Source organism: Cavia porcellus, unplaced genomic scaffold (assembly GCF_034190915.1).
Source record: "Cavia porcellus strain 051 isolate PalLab524CR breed Dunkin Hartley unplaced genomic scaffold, mCavPor4.1 scaffold_1, whole genome shotgun sequence".
NCBI classification, from domain to species: Eukaryota; Metazoa; Chordata; class Mammalia; order Rodentia; family Caviidae; genus Cavia; species Cavia porcellus.
Genome location: NW_026947484.1, coordinates 163,663,550 through 163,679,365, shown reverse-complemented (window position 1 = coordinate 163,679,365; position 15,816 = coordinate 163,663,550). Strand labels below are relative to the sequence as shown.

Genomic DNA, 15,816 nt, shown 5'->3' with positions numbered 1-15,816 from the left:
CTGTTATAAAGAAATTCCTAGAAGCCTCTCCTCTCCGGTTCCATCCCCAGCCAGAGCTCAGTCACAGCTGCACAGGGAGGGTGGGGACTGAGGGAGGGGCTTTTCCTGTCTCCCCCTTCACGTTTCTGGAAGAACTGAGTGAGGGTGAGTCATTGAGGAGACGGGGCCACCCGAGTGCTGCTCCTAGCAGCAGAGCCACCTGGAGCTCATGGGGGAAGGAGCTGAGGGCACTGAAAGGGGTGACATGGAGAGAGGGTAAAAGCCACAGTACATTAGTGTGAACCCTGGATTCACTGCTCAGCGAGGGAATGGTGGATGGATGGACGGATGGATGGATGAGTGGATGGATGGATGAGTGGACGGATGGATGAATGGGTGAATCATGAATGGGTGACTACAATGAGAGGGCACACTGAGTACTTCCTTGATGCCAACTTGCACATCTTTTGCTCTGCCACTGCCGTGTGTGACCAGGCAGACACGGGCTACACAAAAGTAAGAAATTACATTTTTTTTTTTTTTTTTGTCTTTTTCCTTTTTTATCAGTACTGGGGATCGAACTCACGACTGCCTGCTTGCAAGGCAGGCGCTTATGACGCTGAGCTAAATCCCCAGCCCAGAGATCACATTTAAACTGAATGCATTTTCCAGAGGGAAATTATCATCCCACCTTTCATTAAAATGACACAACTTTTCCTTCACCTTCTGCACATGACGATGACTCCTCCACCACTCATGAGACACCTGCCTGCGCTGGCTGAGGGACAAGCAGGGCTGGTGGCAGGTGCGGTGCTCACTGTGTGGTGATCGGTGGGGACAGGCAGGGAGGATGAAGGTGAGCTCAGTGGCTCAGGGCTGACCCCCCGGCGGGCACTCTCCAGGAAAGCGGGAAAGTCCCTAGCTCAGAACCAGGCCTCTTCCCACACATGGGCTTCAGCTGAAGCAGAGGGCAAATTCCCACACCGGGGAGGGGACAGGGGCTTCGGCGCCCACGTTGGCCATGCACACGTCCCTGTGGCTGGTGTGCGCCTCAGCATCACCTGCCGGCCTCTGGTGTTTAATGTGCTGCTTCTGCGGACGTGGGATGGCACGCAGAGGGCATCTATCTGCTCTCTCATCCATGTGCTCTGGGCCTTTTTTTGTTTTGAGCCAGGGCCTCACCATGGAGCCCAGGATGGCCAGGAACTCACAGTGATTGTCCTGCTTCAGCCTCCCGAGCGCTTCTACTGCATGTTTCTAAGTCAACTGGCAAGGGCCTGCTTGGGCATTGACCAATTCCTGAGCCCTGGGGCTATAGGCAAAGTTGCAGTGCTACATGCACACGTATGCGCACATGCAAGACACATGTACACTTGCGCATATACACAGGGACACATAGGCACACACGCACACACGTGCACACACATGCACACAAAGACACATGCAGGTTGAGGGCAGCAGGGATTCTGGAACTCTCCAGCACTGTGAATCACCAGTAGAAAGGGGCCCTGCTCCAGAAGCCGGGCGCAGAGTCAGCTCTGGGTCAGCTCCTCCTTTGGTCTCTGTGTATCTGTCCTCACCTTACAACTTCAGCTCTCGGTGAGACCTAGTTTTTGCTTGTAGTTTCAGAAGAAATCTGAGGCAGTGTCATTATTCACACCCAGGCCATCTCTCTGAGTTACCGCTCTGGCCTGCCTCATGAGAACAGGTAAATAGAAGATCCAGTCCATTTTGCAAAGAAGGAAAATAATATTCAGGAAAGCAGGGCTGGGAACACGCGTATAGGAGAGTTCTGAAGTTTGGGAGCTTCGCCCCAACAGCCGGTAAGAGGGGGACACCGGCCATGTAAGGTCGGTGTGTTACCCGCGTGGTCTGCAGATGTGAGCTTGAGTTGCTGCGAGTGCAGAGGCGAGGCAGATCGGAAAGCACCGCCCTCTGTACCAGGGACTCTGCAGTGAGGCTGAGAGCAGCGGGTGACGGCCGCTCCTCACCTGTAAGGAGGTGAGGACAGTACATGTGTGTGGGTCTGACTAAAGGTTCCTCAAACAGCCTGATGTCCGGAGCCGCTTCCGTCCAGCGGAATGGAGCACACGAACACTCAGCCTCTGCAAGCACCTTTATTGACTGGGCAACAACCTCAATACATGTCCGTCCTCGACGGCTTCTTCCGTGTTGTGCGTCGGGCACTTCCTATACTTGGGCTTATATAGCTAATGTTATCCAATCATGGGATTACACGTGGGGACAGGCGATTGGGCGGCAACAAGGAAGCAATCAATCATTACCATATATGGCGGGGACAGTAAGCCGAGCAAGAACCAGGAAGCAGGATGTGTGTGCCATCTTGGGCACACGATGGGCGGGGGAGCAGCGAGGCGGTAGGCGGACGCCATCCTATGAATATGCTCTCATGAATAACATGGCAGGCTCCCAACAGCCTGACACAGAGTTTTCTTGCAGTGAATATCTTGCCAAGGATTTCCATCAGGTGGCCTGTCCCCAAAGCGGATTCCCATCCCCAGGACAGCACAGCAGCTGTTCAATGGGGTCCCCAGCCGCTCCTCCCTCAGTAGCCAAGGAGCAGAGCAGGGAGAGCAGCCTGGCTCTGGCTGGTGGTTCACGGTCCTGCCTGTCTTCCCCCTCTCTGCGCCAGCATTCCTTGGCTATCTCCTGAGTGGGGAGCCCAGCATGACACTGAGGCAGCGGGCAGGCATATGTCAATTCCTCGACAGGTGGGGAGACAGCAGTCGGTGGGCGCAGGGAAGGGAAGCCCTGCGTGGGGCACCTGGAGGAAGCAGGAAGGAGCCGGGGAGGACTGGGTCACTGGGAGGGCACAGGAGCACCAGGAAAAGCCAGGGCCCCCTGGAGGGTCAGGGCAGGCTGTGGGGCCCCGGGGGCCAGTACAGGCCTCTCCCATCTGTCATCCGTGTTTGTCACTTCACAGCTCAGAGAGCCATACAGCTGACAGTGTCACAGAAACAGGGACCGCACTGGGTCCTGAGAGCTATTTCAAGATGAAAAGGAGGCAGTCTTTAGCAAACTTGTAGCCCAGCTGGTGACCAGGGCTAGGCCAGCCAGCTTGGGGTGGCGGTGACGGTTTCTGTGATGGCCCCACTGTGCCTTTTTCCTTCCCTTTGCTCAGATGTAGTTTCTTACCCATGCACCACGTTCCCAAGTGTGCCAGGGGCTGTGGGAGGCACTCTCAAGTCTTTTCCCCAAGCCCAGGGTAGGGCTGTAAAGAAACTGAGAGGAGGAGGAGTCCAGGTTGGTAGACAGGCCAGACAGCAGGGTGGGCAGGGAAGGGGAAGTCGGCCAGGAGGACTTTCAGAGGAGCAGCGGAGAGACTTGGATGGGCTGAGACGGCGACCTCAGACTCCCACAGGGCACATCAGTGACGTTCCCTGCCATTGTCACTCTGCTTTCTGCTCTCTCCATTATTACAGGGACAAATGCATTGTCTCGCCAACTGTCACTACGCGGGTGTAACAGTGAAACACGGACGTTTACAGCCATCCCAACAAACAGCAGCACACCCATCAGGTTAGGAGACAAACATGTGGGTTCTCAATCCTACGATTAATTGGAGAATCACTTTTGCAGCACCTTCCATGGGCTCGCCTGGACGACATGCAGGTAGAGGGCTGGCCCTGTGTTCAGCCCAGGCGTGGTGCAGAGAGGCTCTGTGGGACTGGGGGTCCAGCCTGTACTCAGGACAGAGTGCGAGTAGGCAGGATGCTACCTGAGCAGCAGATGGCGGCAGCAGGGAAACTCAGGCCAGAGAGGATACCATCGAGGCCAGAGGGGCTGGGTGGCTTGGGGAGAAGACAAGTTTTTCATATAATTAAAATGAGGAAATCAGAGGTTTTCCCTGGAGTGAAAGAGCAGAAAGTTCTAGGCCTGCTAGAGGCTTTGATGGGTGGCTGCTGGCCCATCAAATCAGATGAAAGGAACAGCAGATGTGTCTATGGGAGGGCACGTGGCTGCTTTACACATGCAAGTGCACACACACATGTATGCACACACATGTGCATACATGTAAGCATACACATACAAGGGTGCACACGCACATATGCACACACCCACGCACACATGTTCACATGAACGCATACACACACACTGCACACACTCAAGTGTACACACAGCACACGCAAGTGCACACAAGCGCCCAGGTATACACAATGCACACGGAAGCACACACGCAATAAGCACATGTGCACAGTCAAGTGTGCCTGCACGCACACACACGCAAGTTCATACACATGCACAGGCAAGTGCACACGCACATACACGCAAGCGCATGCGCACAGCACCTTCCACCTGCTTCCCAGCCTTCTAACAGGTAAGGGTTTTGCAAGCCCGACAGGACACCAAGAGCCTTCGGGAGTGGACCCTGCCTACGTTGGCGGGGTGGCAAACAGTGAGCGTGGGCAGCACTTTGGTTTGTTTTTATTTCCCGTTTCTGCTTTTGAGGAGATAGCGTGATTCACTGGAAAGGGAGAAAGGACCCTGAGGAGCAGGGGCCTGGGGCCACGACTTGACAGATTCTCGGATTCTCACCCTCTGGGCGCCCTGCGGTTTATTTGGCCTCCCTAAGCCTCCGTCTTTCTGACGCAGAAATCGGTGTTAGGCCTGCACTCGTGGGGGCGGCCGGGACGAAGCAGGGGACGTGAAGCCCAGAGCACAAGCCCCGGTCGCCTTGGACACTGCCGCCCAGGACCTGAAGGACTCTGCTGCCGCAAGCCTGGGCCGGGGCCCGGAGTCCGCGCGGGTGTAGCTGGGAGCCCGGGGACCCCGCCAAGCGGTCGAGGCAAGGGGGCGGGTCTGAGTCTGGCGTCCGGCGCCGCCTGCGTCCCAGGCCGGCACGGGCGGGGCGCCCCATGTCCCCGCCCCCGGTGGCCCCGCCCCGCCGTCCCCGCCCCCTCCCGCTCCATAAATTGCAGCGCGCGGGGCCGGGAAGTGAGCGCGGTGGCGCAACGTGGTGGCTTACCTTCTACTCGTTCTTTTCAGTGGCTTTCTTTCTACAGGGCGACTGGGTCTGTTCCGCCCTGTCCCGGCGGGGACCGGAGAGTCCCCCCAGCTTCGCGCCTTCGGGCACCGGAGACCCCGACTCTGCCTCCTGCGCCGGGACCGGAGATTCCGCACCCCGCCTCCGGCCCTGCCCCGGAGACCCCTGTCTCGGCTTCCTGCGCGGCCCGCGCGGTGCGCGGCTTCGGGGCCCTGGCGCACGATGGCGCGGCCCCGCCTCGGGCTGCTGTGCCTGGCCGCGTGCGCGCTGCTGGGCGCGGGGGCCGAGGCCGATGTCTCCATCCTGGAGCAGGCACGCGTGCTGGCCCGCCAGATGCACAAGCTGGCAGCCGACGAGCTGGGAGTCGTCACCATGCAGGTAGGGACCCAGCGCACCCCGCCCCGGTCCCGCGCACTCCTCCTGGACTCGTGTGCAGCCACTGCAGCCCCGATCCCCCCTTTGTCCAGTCCCACGCGTCCGCCTCCGCCCGTGTCCCGCCTCGCCCGCTTCCCCGGCGCCGGCCGGGTGGTCACTCTTTGTTGCCGGCCGCTGCGTCGTGTGCGCCTTTCGGAGAGAGATGGGGCCCAGGAAGGTGGGTCTGCGGGTCTGGGGGGAGGGGCGTGGGAGGACCTGGAGCCCCGCGCCGCGCGCGGCCGTGGACACAGCGAGCCGCGGGCACTTGGGAAGGCCACTGGTCGTTGGTTCAGTCTCAGAGGCCGAGAAGGCCCGCGCGGCTGGGAAAGGCGGAGGTGACAGTCCTAGTAAAATGTCGCGGGTCTCCCGTGTGCACGCGCTCACCCCACGCGTGGGGAGGAGTGTGGTCTTCGAAAGAGCGAAGTTTCCAGGAACAAGCTCTGCGCCTGGTGTCTGATTTCACCCCGCGGAGAGCAGCTCACCTCCCGCGGAGAACTCAGTGCAGCGCTTGGGACTTGGGTTTCTGACGTCTTTTCTTCCTTTCTTTTCTTTCTTTTTCTTTTTCTTTTCTTCCTGCATTCACCCCAGTTTCCTCCCCCAAAGGGTGCAGTGTTTCCTAAAGCAACTTCCAGGGCCTTCTTCCCTGTACCATAACGATTTTTAAAAAAGCATATTTCATTCATTTTTAAGGGCGGGGGAGGGCAGCAGGGGTTGGCTCTGAGGTGATTTTACTTTACCTGCAGACCCCAGGCCCCGAAGTGTCACAGAGTCGGATCGTCTTCATTTGCATCATAATGGGCGAGCTTTAAGGTCTGTGCCTCCTCCCGCGGTGCAATCCCGGGGTTCCGATGCAGCTCTAATTTTTTCCATATGCGCCTCCTGGTTCTTAGCGGTGACTTTGAAGGCGGTGGAACCATGGTTTTCTTCTCAATTCAGAACACAAACACACCGGCTCTCTGCACAGAGCTCTTGGTCAAAGCGGTCAGTGCATTGCGATTTGGGGCTTCGCTGTGGGATTTGGTGGTGTTTGTCACCCTCCTCCACCTCTGGGGCTGGCCAAGGGACGCTCTGGGGGCCTCCCTTCCCCTGGAAGCCCAGGGCTTTGCTAGTTCCTGGATGCTGCCGGCCTCCGACTGTTTCTCACCCTGTCCTTGACAAAAGGTGAAATCGGATCCCAGCGCATTGTTATTCAGGTAGGGATCCGAAGCAAATGTAGTTTTAAAAGGCTTCTCTGTGGAAAGGAGACACTCAGAAAAGAGCCAGGCAGTGGGGGGGCTGTGCCCAAATGGCCCTTTATCTCCTCCCGTCTGTCCTCTTCTCGCACCTTGGCGACCTCTTTGTGCAGCCCGACCTCCCGCGGCCGGGGCTTTGTCTGGAGAAATGGCTTCTCTCCTGCTCTGAAAGGAGACGGGCAGACTGCATTTAGATTCCTCCCAGCCGTGCAGTGATCCGCCACTTGCCTGGATGGGGGAGCCAGGGCAGGGTCTCTGTAACTGAGACCGCCAGTGCACTTGGCGGGAGGGGCTTACCTGTGAAAAGTAGGATCTGATGCAGGTGGAACTTGTGCTCCCCCACCTTGTGCCCCAGAAGCCCACGGGATGGGGCAGCAGATCTGGAGTGAGTTTGTATTAGTGGCCGGCAGCAGGGCAGGCTGTGCAGCCGGCCTTGGGGAGCTGGGGGCGGTGGGGGGGCTGGCTCTGTGTGGATGTGGGGGTGAGCGGGGTCAGTCTCCCACACAAAGCAGGGGACAGGGAGGCTGCTTCTTCCCTGGATTAAGGGATTGACTCCTTTTTGTTTGACCTTAGCGTGCTTGGGAAGCATAGGCCTTTTGGGCTAGCCTCTCGATTTAGGGGAAACTGTGTAGCCCAGCTTACTGGTGAAAAGTGAGCAAGAGAAAGAAAAAGAAAGGAAGAGAAAGGAAGCAAGCGAGCTCAGAGTTTCCGATTGCTGCTGCTGCTGCTGACCCTCTCCAGACAGGGTTTCCAACTCCCAGCCCCTGCGAGGCCTGTGGTCCTGCGAGGTTGGGGAGCTGCAGACAGCGCACCGGAGGCGGCCAGGGGTGATTCTACAAAAGCAGAGTCCGGGCCTCCTTCCTGCCGGCCTCCCTTGACCCTGTTTTTGTGCTCACTGGTAGAGAAGAGTTGGAAAAGCGGCCGCCTCCTGCAAATAGTTTCAGGAGTTTTCTAGTGAGGCCTCCTGCTCGACTCTCTTGTTGTTATTGTTGTACCTTTTTAATAACAGACATAATTTTTTAAGACTTTAAATGGCTTGGCCAGCCCATTCCTCCAGGGCCCAGGGAGAGCTTGTCGCCTTTGTCTTTTCCTTTGTCCTTCCCTCCGACATTCATGCCACAGGTCCATGGCCAGCCAGGCATGAAGAGCCCTGGAGCCCCTGTCGAGTGTTGCCACCTGCAAGCTGGGCAATTTCCTCTGTAAGCCTGGGGATCTGAGTCCCCAGAACCTGAGGGACGGCCTGCTGGGAAGGCACCTGTTCCAAGCCACGCCCTGTGTCGCTGTCACCGCTCCTGGTGGGAGGGAGATTGGTCCTGGAAGGGTGGGCAGTGCTACGCTTAGGGCACAGGCAGCCTGCTGGGAGGTGGTCAGTTTGTGATTCCTGCAGGGCCCACTTGTCCAAAGGTCTGTTGATTAGGGCGGGTTCTCCAGCACTTATAAGGCCCGTGTAACACACAGGACAATGCTGGCCTCTCACAGCAAAGGGCTGGCACCAGGCCAGGTGCCTGCCCCGAGGTGTACCCTCCTCTGGCTAAGCATGGTGCTGTGGGCTCCATGGATGAAGCAGCAAGCAGCAGGTTGGTGAAACAGCTGCTGGCCAGGCGGGGAGAGAGGGCCAGGAGGAGCGTCCTCCTTCTAGTTCAGCCAGGAGAAATCCCGGGGGCACAGACTGGAGCTTCTGGTCCAGCAGAAAACAGCGGCTGCCAGGGCAGAGCTGCTCCAGGGCTCAGGCAGCCGCTGCAGAGAGAGCCAGGCTCTGAGTCTGGACCACGCTGAAATGAAGTGATGGCCTCGGCCACATGCGGGGACGCCATGACTTGTGCCCACAATCGTCTATGCACGGATCGGATGGCAGGGGCCTCGGGTTAGACCATGGTGTCTGGCAGAGGTGACCAAGGCCTGCCCATGCCCTAGTCTCATAATTAGTGGTGGGGATGGTGACAGGAGGCACGGGACACTGGACAGCAGGGGCACAGTGTGGGAGACAGGAGTGGGCACATGGAGACCACAGGGCCCTGCCCAGGCCATGCTGTGAATTAGAGAATCCCCCCTTTTGCCCTCCGCCTGGCCAGTGAATGGGGGACGCAGTGACCCGGCCTCAGCCGGGACAGGAACCAAGTTGGTGCCCCTTATCAGATCTTCCTGGTTCCTTTGGGCTGGCACAGGGTAGTGTGGCTGAGGGACCTCATCCCCTCCACCTAGGCAGCTCTAGCAGTGCCCTTAACTTGATTGTCAGGCTCTGGCACCCTGATGGTGTGGCAGGCTTGCTCAGGGGAGGTCTGTGCTTCTCCATAGGCAAGCACACTGTTCCAGGGAGGAGTGGGTGCGGGAGGCTGGGGCGGGCACGTGTGCATTGTGCGTTGTAGAGGATCTGAGCGGGTAAAACACCTGGGTTTACATACAGTGTGGTGCCCGATTGCGGTCGCAGTTCCATGGGAGAACTGCTGTGTCGTCCGCTTCCAAAACTGAGCATTTGGGGCAGGACAAAGTTGACCTTTGATGGCTCTGGGTTGAGCCAGAAGACCCGTGTGCAGTGATGTGGAGGTGTGTCCTGGGGCTTGGATTGCCTTGAGTCCCCCTCGATACCCTGCGTTTGCTGGCTGGGTTCTTTGGGGTCAGCACATTTTCCTGCTGGTCCTGCTCAGTCTTGGTGGGGCTCGGGGAGAGGGACTAGGGGATCGATCATTTGTAACCTGCCCCTGTTCCTCCTGGTCACTGTGTGGGGAATCGGTTCCTGGCACTTGAGTGGGTGATGGAGTTGCAGCCATTCGGAGCCCTGCTATTTTTGCCTGAAGTGAACTGAGCTGTATTTTGATTGTGTTGCACCAGTGTAAGAACTGAAATTCAACCAGTTCAGGGCGTTCACACCTGGTATGGATCTTCAGGGAGCTGTAGCTTAGAAGGACAACCTAAGAGTGGACAGCGGACAGAAATAAAAACTCGGGACCAGTGGGTTTAGGGTTGGGCCCTGAACCCAGCAGGAGAAGCATATCCCTAATCTTTTTTTTCTCCCCTTTATCTTAGTGCTGGGGATTGGGTTGAAACCAAGCCCTCATTCGGAGCTACGTCCCCAGGGCCTCCCAAAGTTGCTAAGTTGCCCACACTAGGTTTGAATTTGCAGTCCTCCTGCCTCAGCCTTTCAGAGTGCTGGGGTTACAGTTATGCACCAGCATGTAAAGGTGGTCCTCTGTCCCCTGTTGCATGGGTTCTGGAGTCTCATGTGCAAATCATGTTTTGGAAGAAAAATATTGGAACCGTTACTTATAGCTATTTAGTTTTACAGTTCTCATTTTATACAAAGGCTTTCAGAACTACTCAAAAGTGACCTTAGTGTGTCACCTGACCCATCAGCTACTGGTTTGTCCCAGGGCTGCTTCATCTCCCCCTCCATCCCCTACCCATGCCCTGCATTCCTGCAGAGATCCCAGCCCCACAGTACTCCCTATGATGTTTACAATTGCATCCTTGTTTAATTTCCATCGTTGTTTATCGTTTTTAATATAAAGAGTATTTTGGCTCGGTGGCCTCGAATTTCCAGTTAGTGAGTATGAATATTTTGGAGGGGAGCCCTGCAGCAGCAACCTGTGTCTTTTATGCCTGTGGGCACCCTGGGGACTGAGCCATCCTGGGGCATGGTGGCTGTGTGCTCCACCACTGCATTGGGTCCTAGCTGTGGAGGAGCGGGGACCGAGGCTCAGCGCACCCCAAGGCTTCCAATGGCATTCCAGCAACTCCTCTGCATCTCTGACCCTCCTCCTCCTGCCTGCTTCTCCAAGAGGCTGGGAGGCCCCTGTTTTCTTCGCGGTGCCCGCCTGTGGTGTGTTGGCTTTGACTGATTTCTCTGGACTCTACCCTCTGGAAGTGTAGGAGGGTGACAGAGGCCCCCAAGTGTGCAGGGTTCTGCCTGCACACCAAAGTTGCCTGCGCTCCCAAGTGGGGTTTGGGAGGTGACTTGGGGCGTGATGTTTGTCTCTGGATCAGTCCCCTGAGAGCTCTGATTGAGAGGTGGTGTTGGAGGTGGAGCCTGAGGCAGGGGGAGGTTCCTGGGGGCGTGGCCAGGGGGTCTGTCCCCTTCCTCCTCTCTCCTTGCTGTCTGCTGTGGGTGGGTCAGCAGTCTAGGGACTGCTCCCTCTGCAGACTGGGCCTAAGCAGGCCTCTCCCCTTCCAGCCAGACCAGGCTTTACATTTCAGCAATAAGAAAGAGCCGGATCCATCCCGAGAAGCTGTGGGTGTGCTGCCAGAGCCAGCCTGGCTCTGCCCAGAACCCCCACTTTCTGTGGCAGGACCTGCACCCACAGAGTGCAGGATGGGTGGGCCCATAGCACCTTCCTGTGGGCTTCTCATACCAGGGAGCGACACTTTGGGGAGGCCGAGCCCAATGATCACGGAGGTCGGCGGTGCCAGCTGGGGCTGCAGGGGCAATGAGTGGGGGACAACGTGGTCGCCTCACTCTGCTCTTCTGGACAGGCGGCTCCCTGGGCTGTGGAATCCGGATTGGTAGGATGTTGGCGACTGACTCAGAGGTGGGCGAAACGGTAAGTGCACTTGTGGGCCGGCCGCTCTATGGGCGAGAGGCGAGACCCAGCCGTCCTGCAGCAGTGGGCACGTGGGTGTCCGGCCTGAGCTCAGAGCAACACGGCTGTGTGACAAAGTGCAGGTGTCCGTGTCCCCGCCAGCTGGCCCGGCTTGTTGAGCTGCTCAGCCTGTACATGACAGGGTCCCTTCCTTTGTTGTGCTGCCTCGTGGCTCTGGGCCACCCTAGCCTGTGCCTGCCTGCCCATTGGGTGGCATGGGACAAGGCTGTCTGGCAGTGCAGAATGCCCAGCAGGCAGCAGCCTAAAGCGGGTGGACAGTGGGTTAGGGGAAAGGAGACAGCACAGGGAACCGGGGAAATCAGCAGGGGTGGTTCCAGACGCCCTCGGTGTGCACAGCCTCCAGCTGCCAGTCCGGTGGCGCAGGGAGAAGACAGGCCGGCTGCCCCTGGACACCTGTCCTGGGGTGCTGCAGTCCCAGGATCAGCACCCTGCCCTGGACCACGCCTCTGACCTTGAACTCTGGGACCCAGGCCCAGTGGGCTGGAACAGACTCCAGAAACGGTCAGATTCACCCCCATTCACTTAGCACTCACTGTGGAAACTGAGGCAGGGTGGGAGAGTGGCTCTCGGAAGTGGTCAGTGCACCCTGGAGTCTGACCTCAGGATCTGTGCTTTTTTATTTGTTTTGTTAGTGCCTTTCTGAGACAGGGTCTCGCTGTGCAGGTCAGGCTGGCCTTGAGCTTACACTGAACCCCAGGTTGGTCTTGAACTTGCAGTGATTCTCCTGCGTCAGCCTCCTGAGTGCTGAGATAACAGGTGCTGCCTGTCAATCTGAAGAATTTTTGCTTTTGGATCGTTTTCCAGATCTCCTGCAGGGGCCTCGTTTTCACTGCCCTAGATTGGGAAGGGGAACTTAAAACACTGACTCTGGCCTTGAAAAAGAATATGTGCCCAGTTATTGTGGCTGGGAATTTAAAGCCAATGGTCTAATTCGACAACTAATTTTTTTTGTGTTAAATCGTTACTGAAACAGTTACCTCTCTGAGCTGGTGCTGAAAATTCAAAAATTCCGTGCATTAGTAAAGTGTTAGATTTTTTATTTGTTGATATATTCTTTTACTAATTCATGTTTGCAGCACGTAATGCTTGTAATGCTTACATTCTTTGGGGCGCTGGCACATGGGGGACACATGTTAATTCTTTTTTTTTTTGTCTTTTTCGTTTTTATTGGTACCAGGGATTGAACTCACGACTGCCTGCTTGCAAGGCAGGCGTTTATGCCGCTGAGCCAAATCCCCAGCCCCTCATGTTAACTCTTTTATTCACCCCTCCCACTCCCTCTGTCTCTTGGTCACCTTCCCATTTGAGAAACATCTATCTCCCGCCTCCTATTACATTGTTTTTTTCCTCCAGTACCAGGAATTGAACTCAGGACCTCACGCTTGCCAGACAGTGCTGTGCCGCTACGCTACGTCCAGGCCCCTATTGATTAGGCTTTTTGTTTTGCTGTTTGTTTGTAATTTTGGTTTCTTAAAGAAGCGAATGTGATTGGTCAAAAGTTTTTTATCACTGTGGGTCTTTTTGTAATCAAAAGAGAACGTTTTTTAGAAAGTGAAAACTTTAGGGGAGGAACAAGTTTGGTTGTTCAGCGTTTGTGTGTAAGAGCCACTGAGGAAATCCCACCTGTCATTTTCAGCCCGAGTTCTATTTTGAAACTGGGCTTCCTGACTCCCTCCCTCCCCACTTACTAGCAGTATGGCGTCAGTACATGTGTGTGCGCATGTAAATTATAATACTATTACTACTTTGGAAGCATTGTTTATTTAATTTGGTGCTGAAGCTAAATAAAGGCCGTTCTCATCCTGCCTTAGCCTTCCTTTTTCTACTCAGAGATAGTTTTTCTCCCGAAGCTTTGCTTCCCAGAGCCAGCTGAGTTAATTACAGTTTGAAAGTGCCCCGCCTAAATGCGAAGGCTGGGGAGGCAGAAAAGTAGCTTATGGGCGATATTTCCCTGGAAGTATTCTGCTCTTGTGTAATTGCAGAGTAGAGGCCGGTGAATTTTTATCTTGCACACGATAATGTCTTGGTTCTCTTCCAACCATAACCGTTATTTTAAAGATGCCATCAAAGCCCAAGATGGAACCACATTTTTTTTTTCCTCGATTCTCCTTGGATTTTTTTCCCTCCTCTAAATTTGATTTTTGCATGGAGTATTTTAAAAGATACTTGGAGGCCCTGTTGGAAGGAAGGACGGAGAAAATCGGCAGGCCAGGGAGAACGAATGTGAATTTTTAATTAGGCTCTGAGCAGTGGCTTCAAAGCGCGGGGCCATCGTTAGCGATGTCCGTCGCGTTGCATTAGCGAGGCTGGCGCTTCCTTCAAACGCGGACGCAGCTGCACTGTGCAGATAAAAGGCGCCAAGCGAGTGTGGCGAGGCGAATGGGGAGATAATTAGCTATCCCGCACCGCTGCAGTGGGTGAAGCCCGCCAGTCACGGCGGGAGGGAGGAATTATTAGCAGGAGAAAAATCCGAGTGTGTCATGCAGCAATCAGAATCATCTTAGCTGGGCAGAGCCCCAAGGTGTGTGTTACCAGGGCAACACAGACCGGTCACCTTCTTCCTTCCTTTTCTTTCTTTCTTCCTTCGAAAATCGAGCAGTGGGGGCTGGGGATTTAGCTCAGCGGCATAAGTGCCTGCCTTGCGAGGAGGTGGTTGTGAGTTCGATCCCCGGTACCGATAAAAAGGAAAAAAGACAAAAAAAAAAGAAGTGGCAGAAAATCGAGCAGTGACGGAAGTCAGTGTTCTATAAGTGTTCAGGTTCATTTGCCTACCCCAAGCGTGTCTGTAAAATAACCCTCTGAAAATGGTTCCTATACCTATTTCCATGTGACTTGGAAACAAAGTGACGGGGTTTGGGTTGTTTGGAGACAAGGTTTCATAGCTCAGCCTCCTGAGTGCTGGGATCACAGACATGAGCCACCACGCCCCACCTGTGAGGGTGTTTGTATAGGAAGAAAACAGGGGCTGGGGATTTAGCTCAGCAGCATAAGCGCCTGCCAACAGAGAAGCCATAGGCCTTAGCAATGGTTGGTCGGCGTGTAACTGTGAAAACGATGTTTGGAGCATCGGGTAAGTGGCAGGGGGACAATCCCAGTTCCAGGGTGCTGGGACATCTGAGTGTGTTGAAATAGTCTGACATTCTTCTGTCATCACCAAATTCACCTGGGAGCTCAGAAGTCTGCACAGGCTGCTGGGATTCCCGTCCCCGCCACCCCTTCCACGTCCTGGAGCACGCAGGGTGGGGGCTGCCCCTCTGTCCCCACTCCTCCAAAGCCAGTGCCCAGGTAGGGTGCATTAGTCACAGTTGGTGCTGGTCTGGGTGGTTTTGAGGGGAAACCTGGAAAACTGAGCTTTTGCTGCAGAATTGGCCACACCGGCCTTGTGGCACGGGGGTCTGTCCTTCCAGCATGAGGGCTGTCCTTCCAACACAAGCATCTGTCCTTAGGCGAGTGAGTGTGTACTGATCCTGAACCTGTAACTCTGGGCTTTAAATTTGAGGTCTGGAGCTGGAGGAGCCTGTACGTTTTCTTCTGCTTGTACACACATGAGGTAATAAAGGCGGCCTGGAGGGGCCAGCAGTGAAGCCATGAGGCTGGGCCAGGAGCCCACAGCCCAGGTAGCCTTAGTCCCTAGCTGGTGGGACCCCCAGGGGGCTGGAAGAGTCTGGACTGTACACCTTTCTCGTAAGAGCTGCCCCAATTGCTTTCCCTCTGTTTCCAGTGTAGATTTTCCCTTCCTCTTGGGAAGTCTGGGCCCGGACTCACTATAGAAGAATCCAAATGTTTCCAAACAGTGAGTACCCAGCCCTGTTTCTAGCAGGCGGGACTCTGGGCAGGTAGTCGCTGGATCTGATGTTGAATTTATTTTTGGTAGAGAAAGTTAGGCTGCTTTTAGGAATATTAAAAATATGGAAGTGGGGTTGTCCTTGAAAATTAATGTGTGCTTGGACTTTATCCTAGGAGTTAGAATTTATTAGGTAATACCTGTAACAGGTATTGTCACACGCTATCTTGAGTTGGAGTTGAGTTGAAGTTTGTTTTGGTCTCCAGTTGAAGTTGAGAGAAGAGAGAGGAGGGAAGGAAGGAGGGAGGGGAAGACGAGGGGGAGTGGGAGGAGGGTGGGAGGACTGTGTACCTTAATCTTCCCTGCTAGCAGAAGTGGACACCAGACAAAGGATCATTTAAACAAGTACAAATCGTAACTCCTGAGCTATGGTATGTTGGCCCTGAGCTACATCCCCAGCCCTTAAAACAAAACAAAACAACAGAGCAATTTTTTTAAAAAATTTTGAGACAGGCCTTGCAGTGGATTGACAACTGGTGATCACCCTCCTGCCTCAGCCTTCCAAGCCACTGGGATTATAAGCATGGAACCACTGCACCAAAGGATGCCAAAGGAATCCTTTAAAATTCTTTTTTTTTTCCTTTTTATCGGTACTGGGGATCGAACTCATGTCTGCCTGCTTGCAAGGCAGGCGCTTATGCCACTGAGCTAAATCCCCAGCCCCCAAAATTCTTAAACTAGAGGCTGCAATGCCAAAACAAAACAAAAACAAGCAGAAGTTATACATGTCATTTGTCTGCTTAAACT

The 15,816-nt window shown here is 55.2% G+C and overlaps 1 protein-coding gene across 1 annotated transcript in view; it reads left to right on the top strand.

Annotated features, from left to right (window-relative positions):
- Nucleotides 1–4,927: 4,927 nt before the first annotated feature.
- The window catches only part of Cachd1 (cache domain containing 1), a 153,831-nt gene continuing 142,942 nt past the window's right edge, over nt 4,928–15,816 (top strand). The window contains exon 1 of the mRNA XM_003479120.5: nt 4,928–5,362. Coding sequence (XP_003479168.3) covers nt 5,207–5,362 — 156 coding nt within the window. The 5' untranslated portion in view covers nt 4,928–5,206. The remainder of the gene's footprint in view (nt 5,363–15,816) is intronic.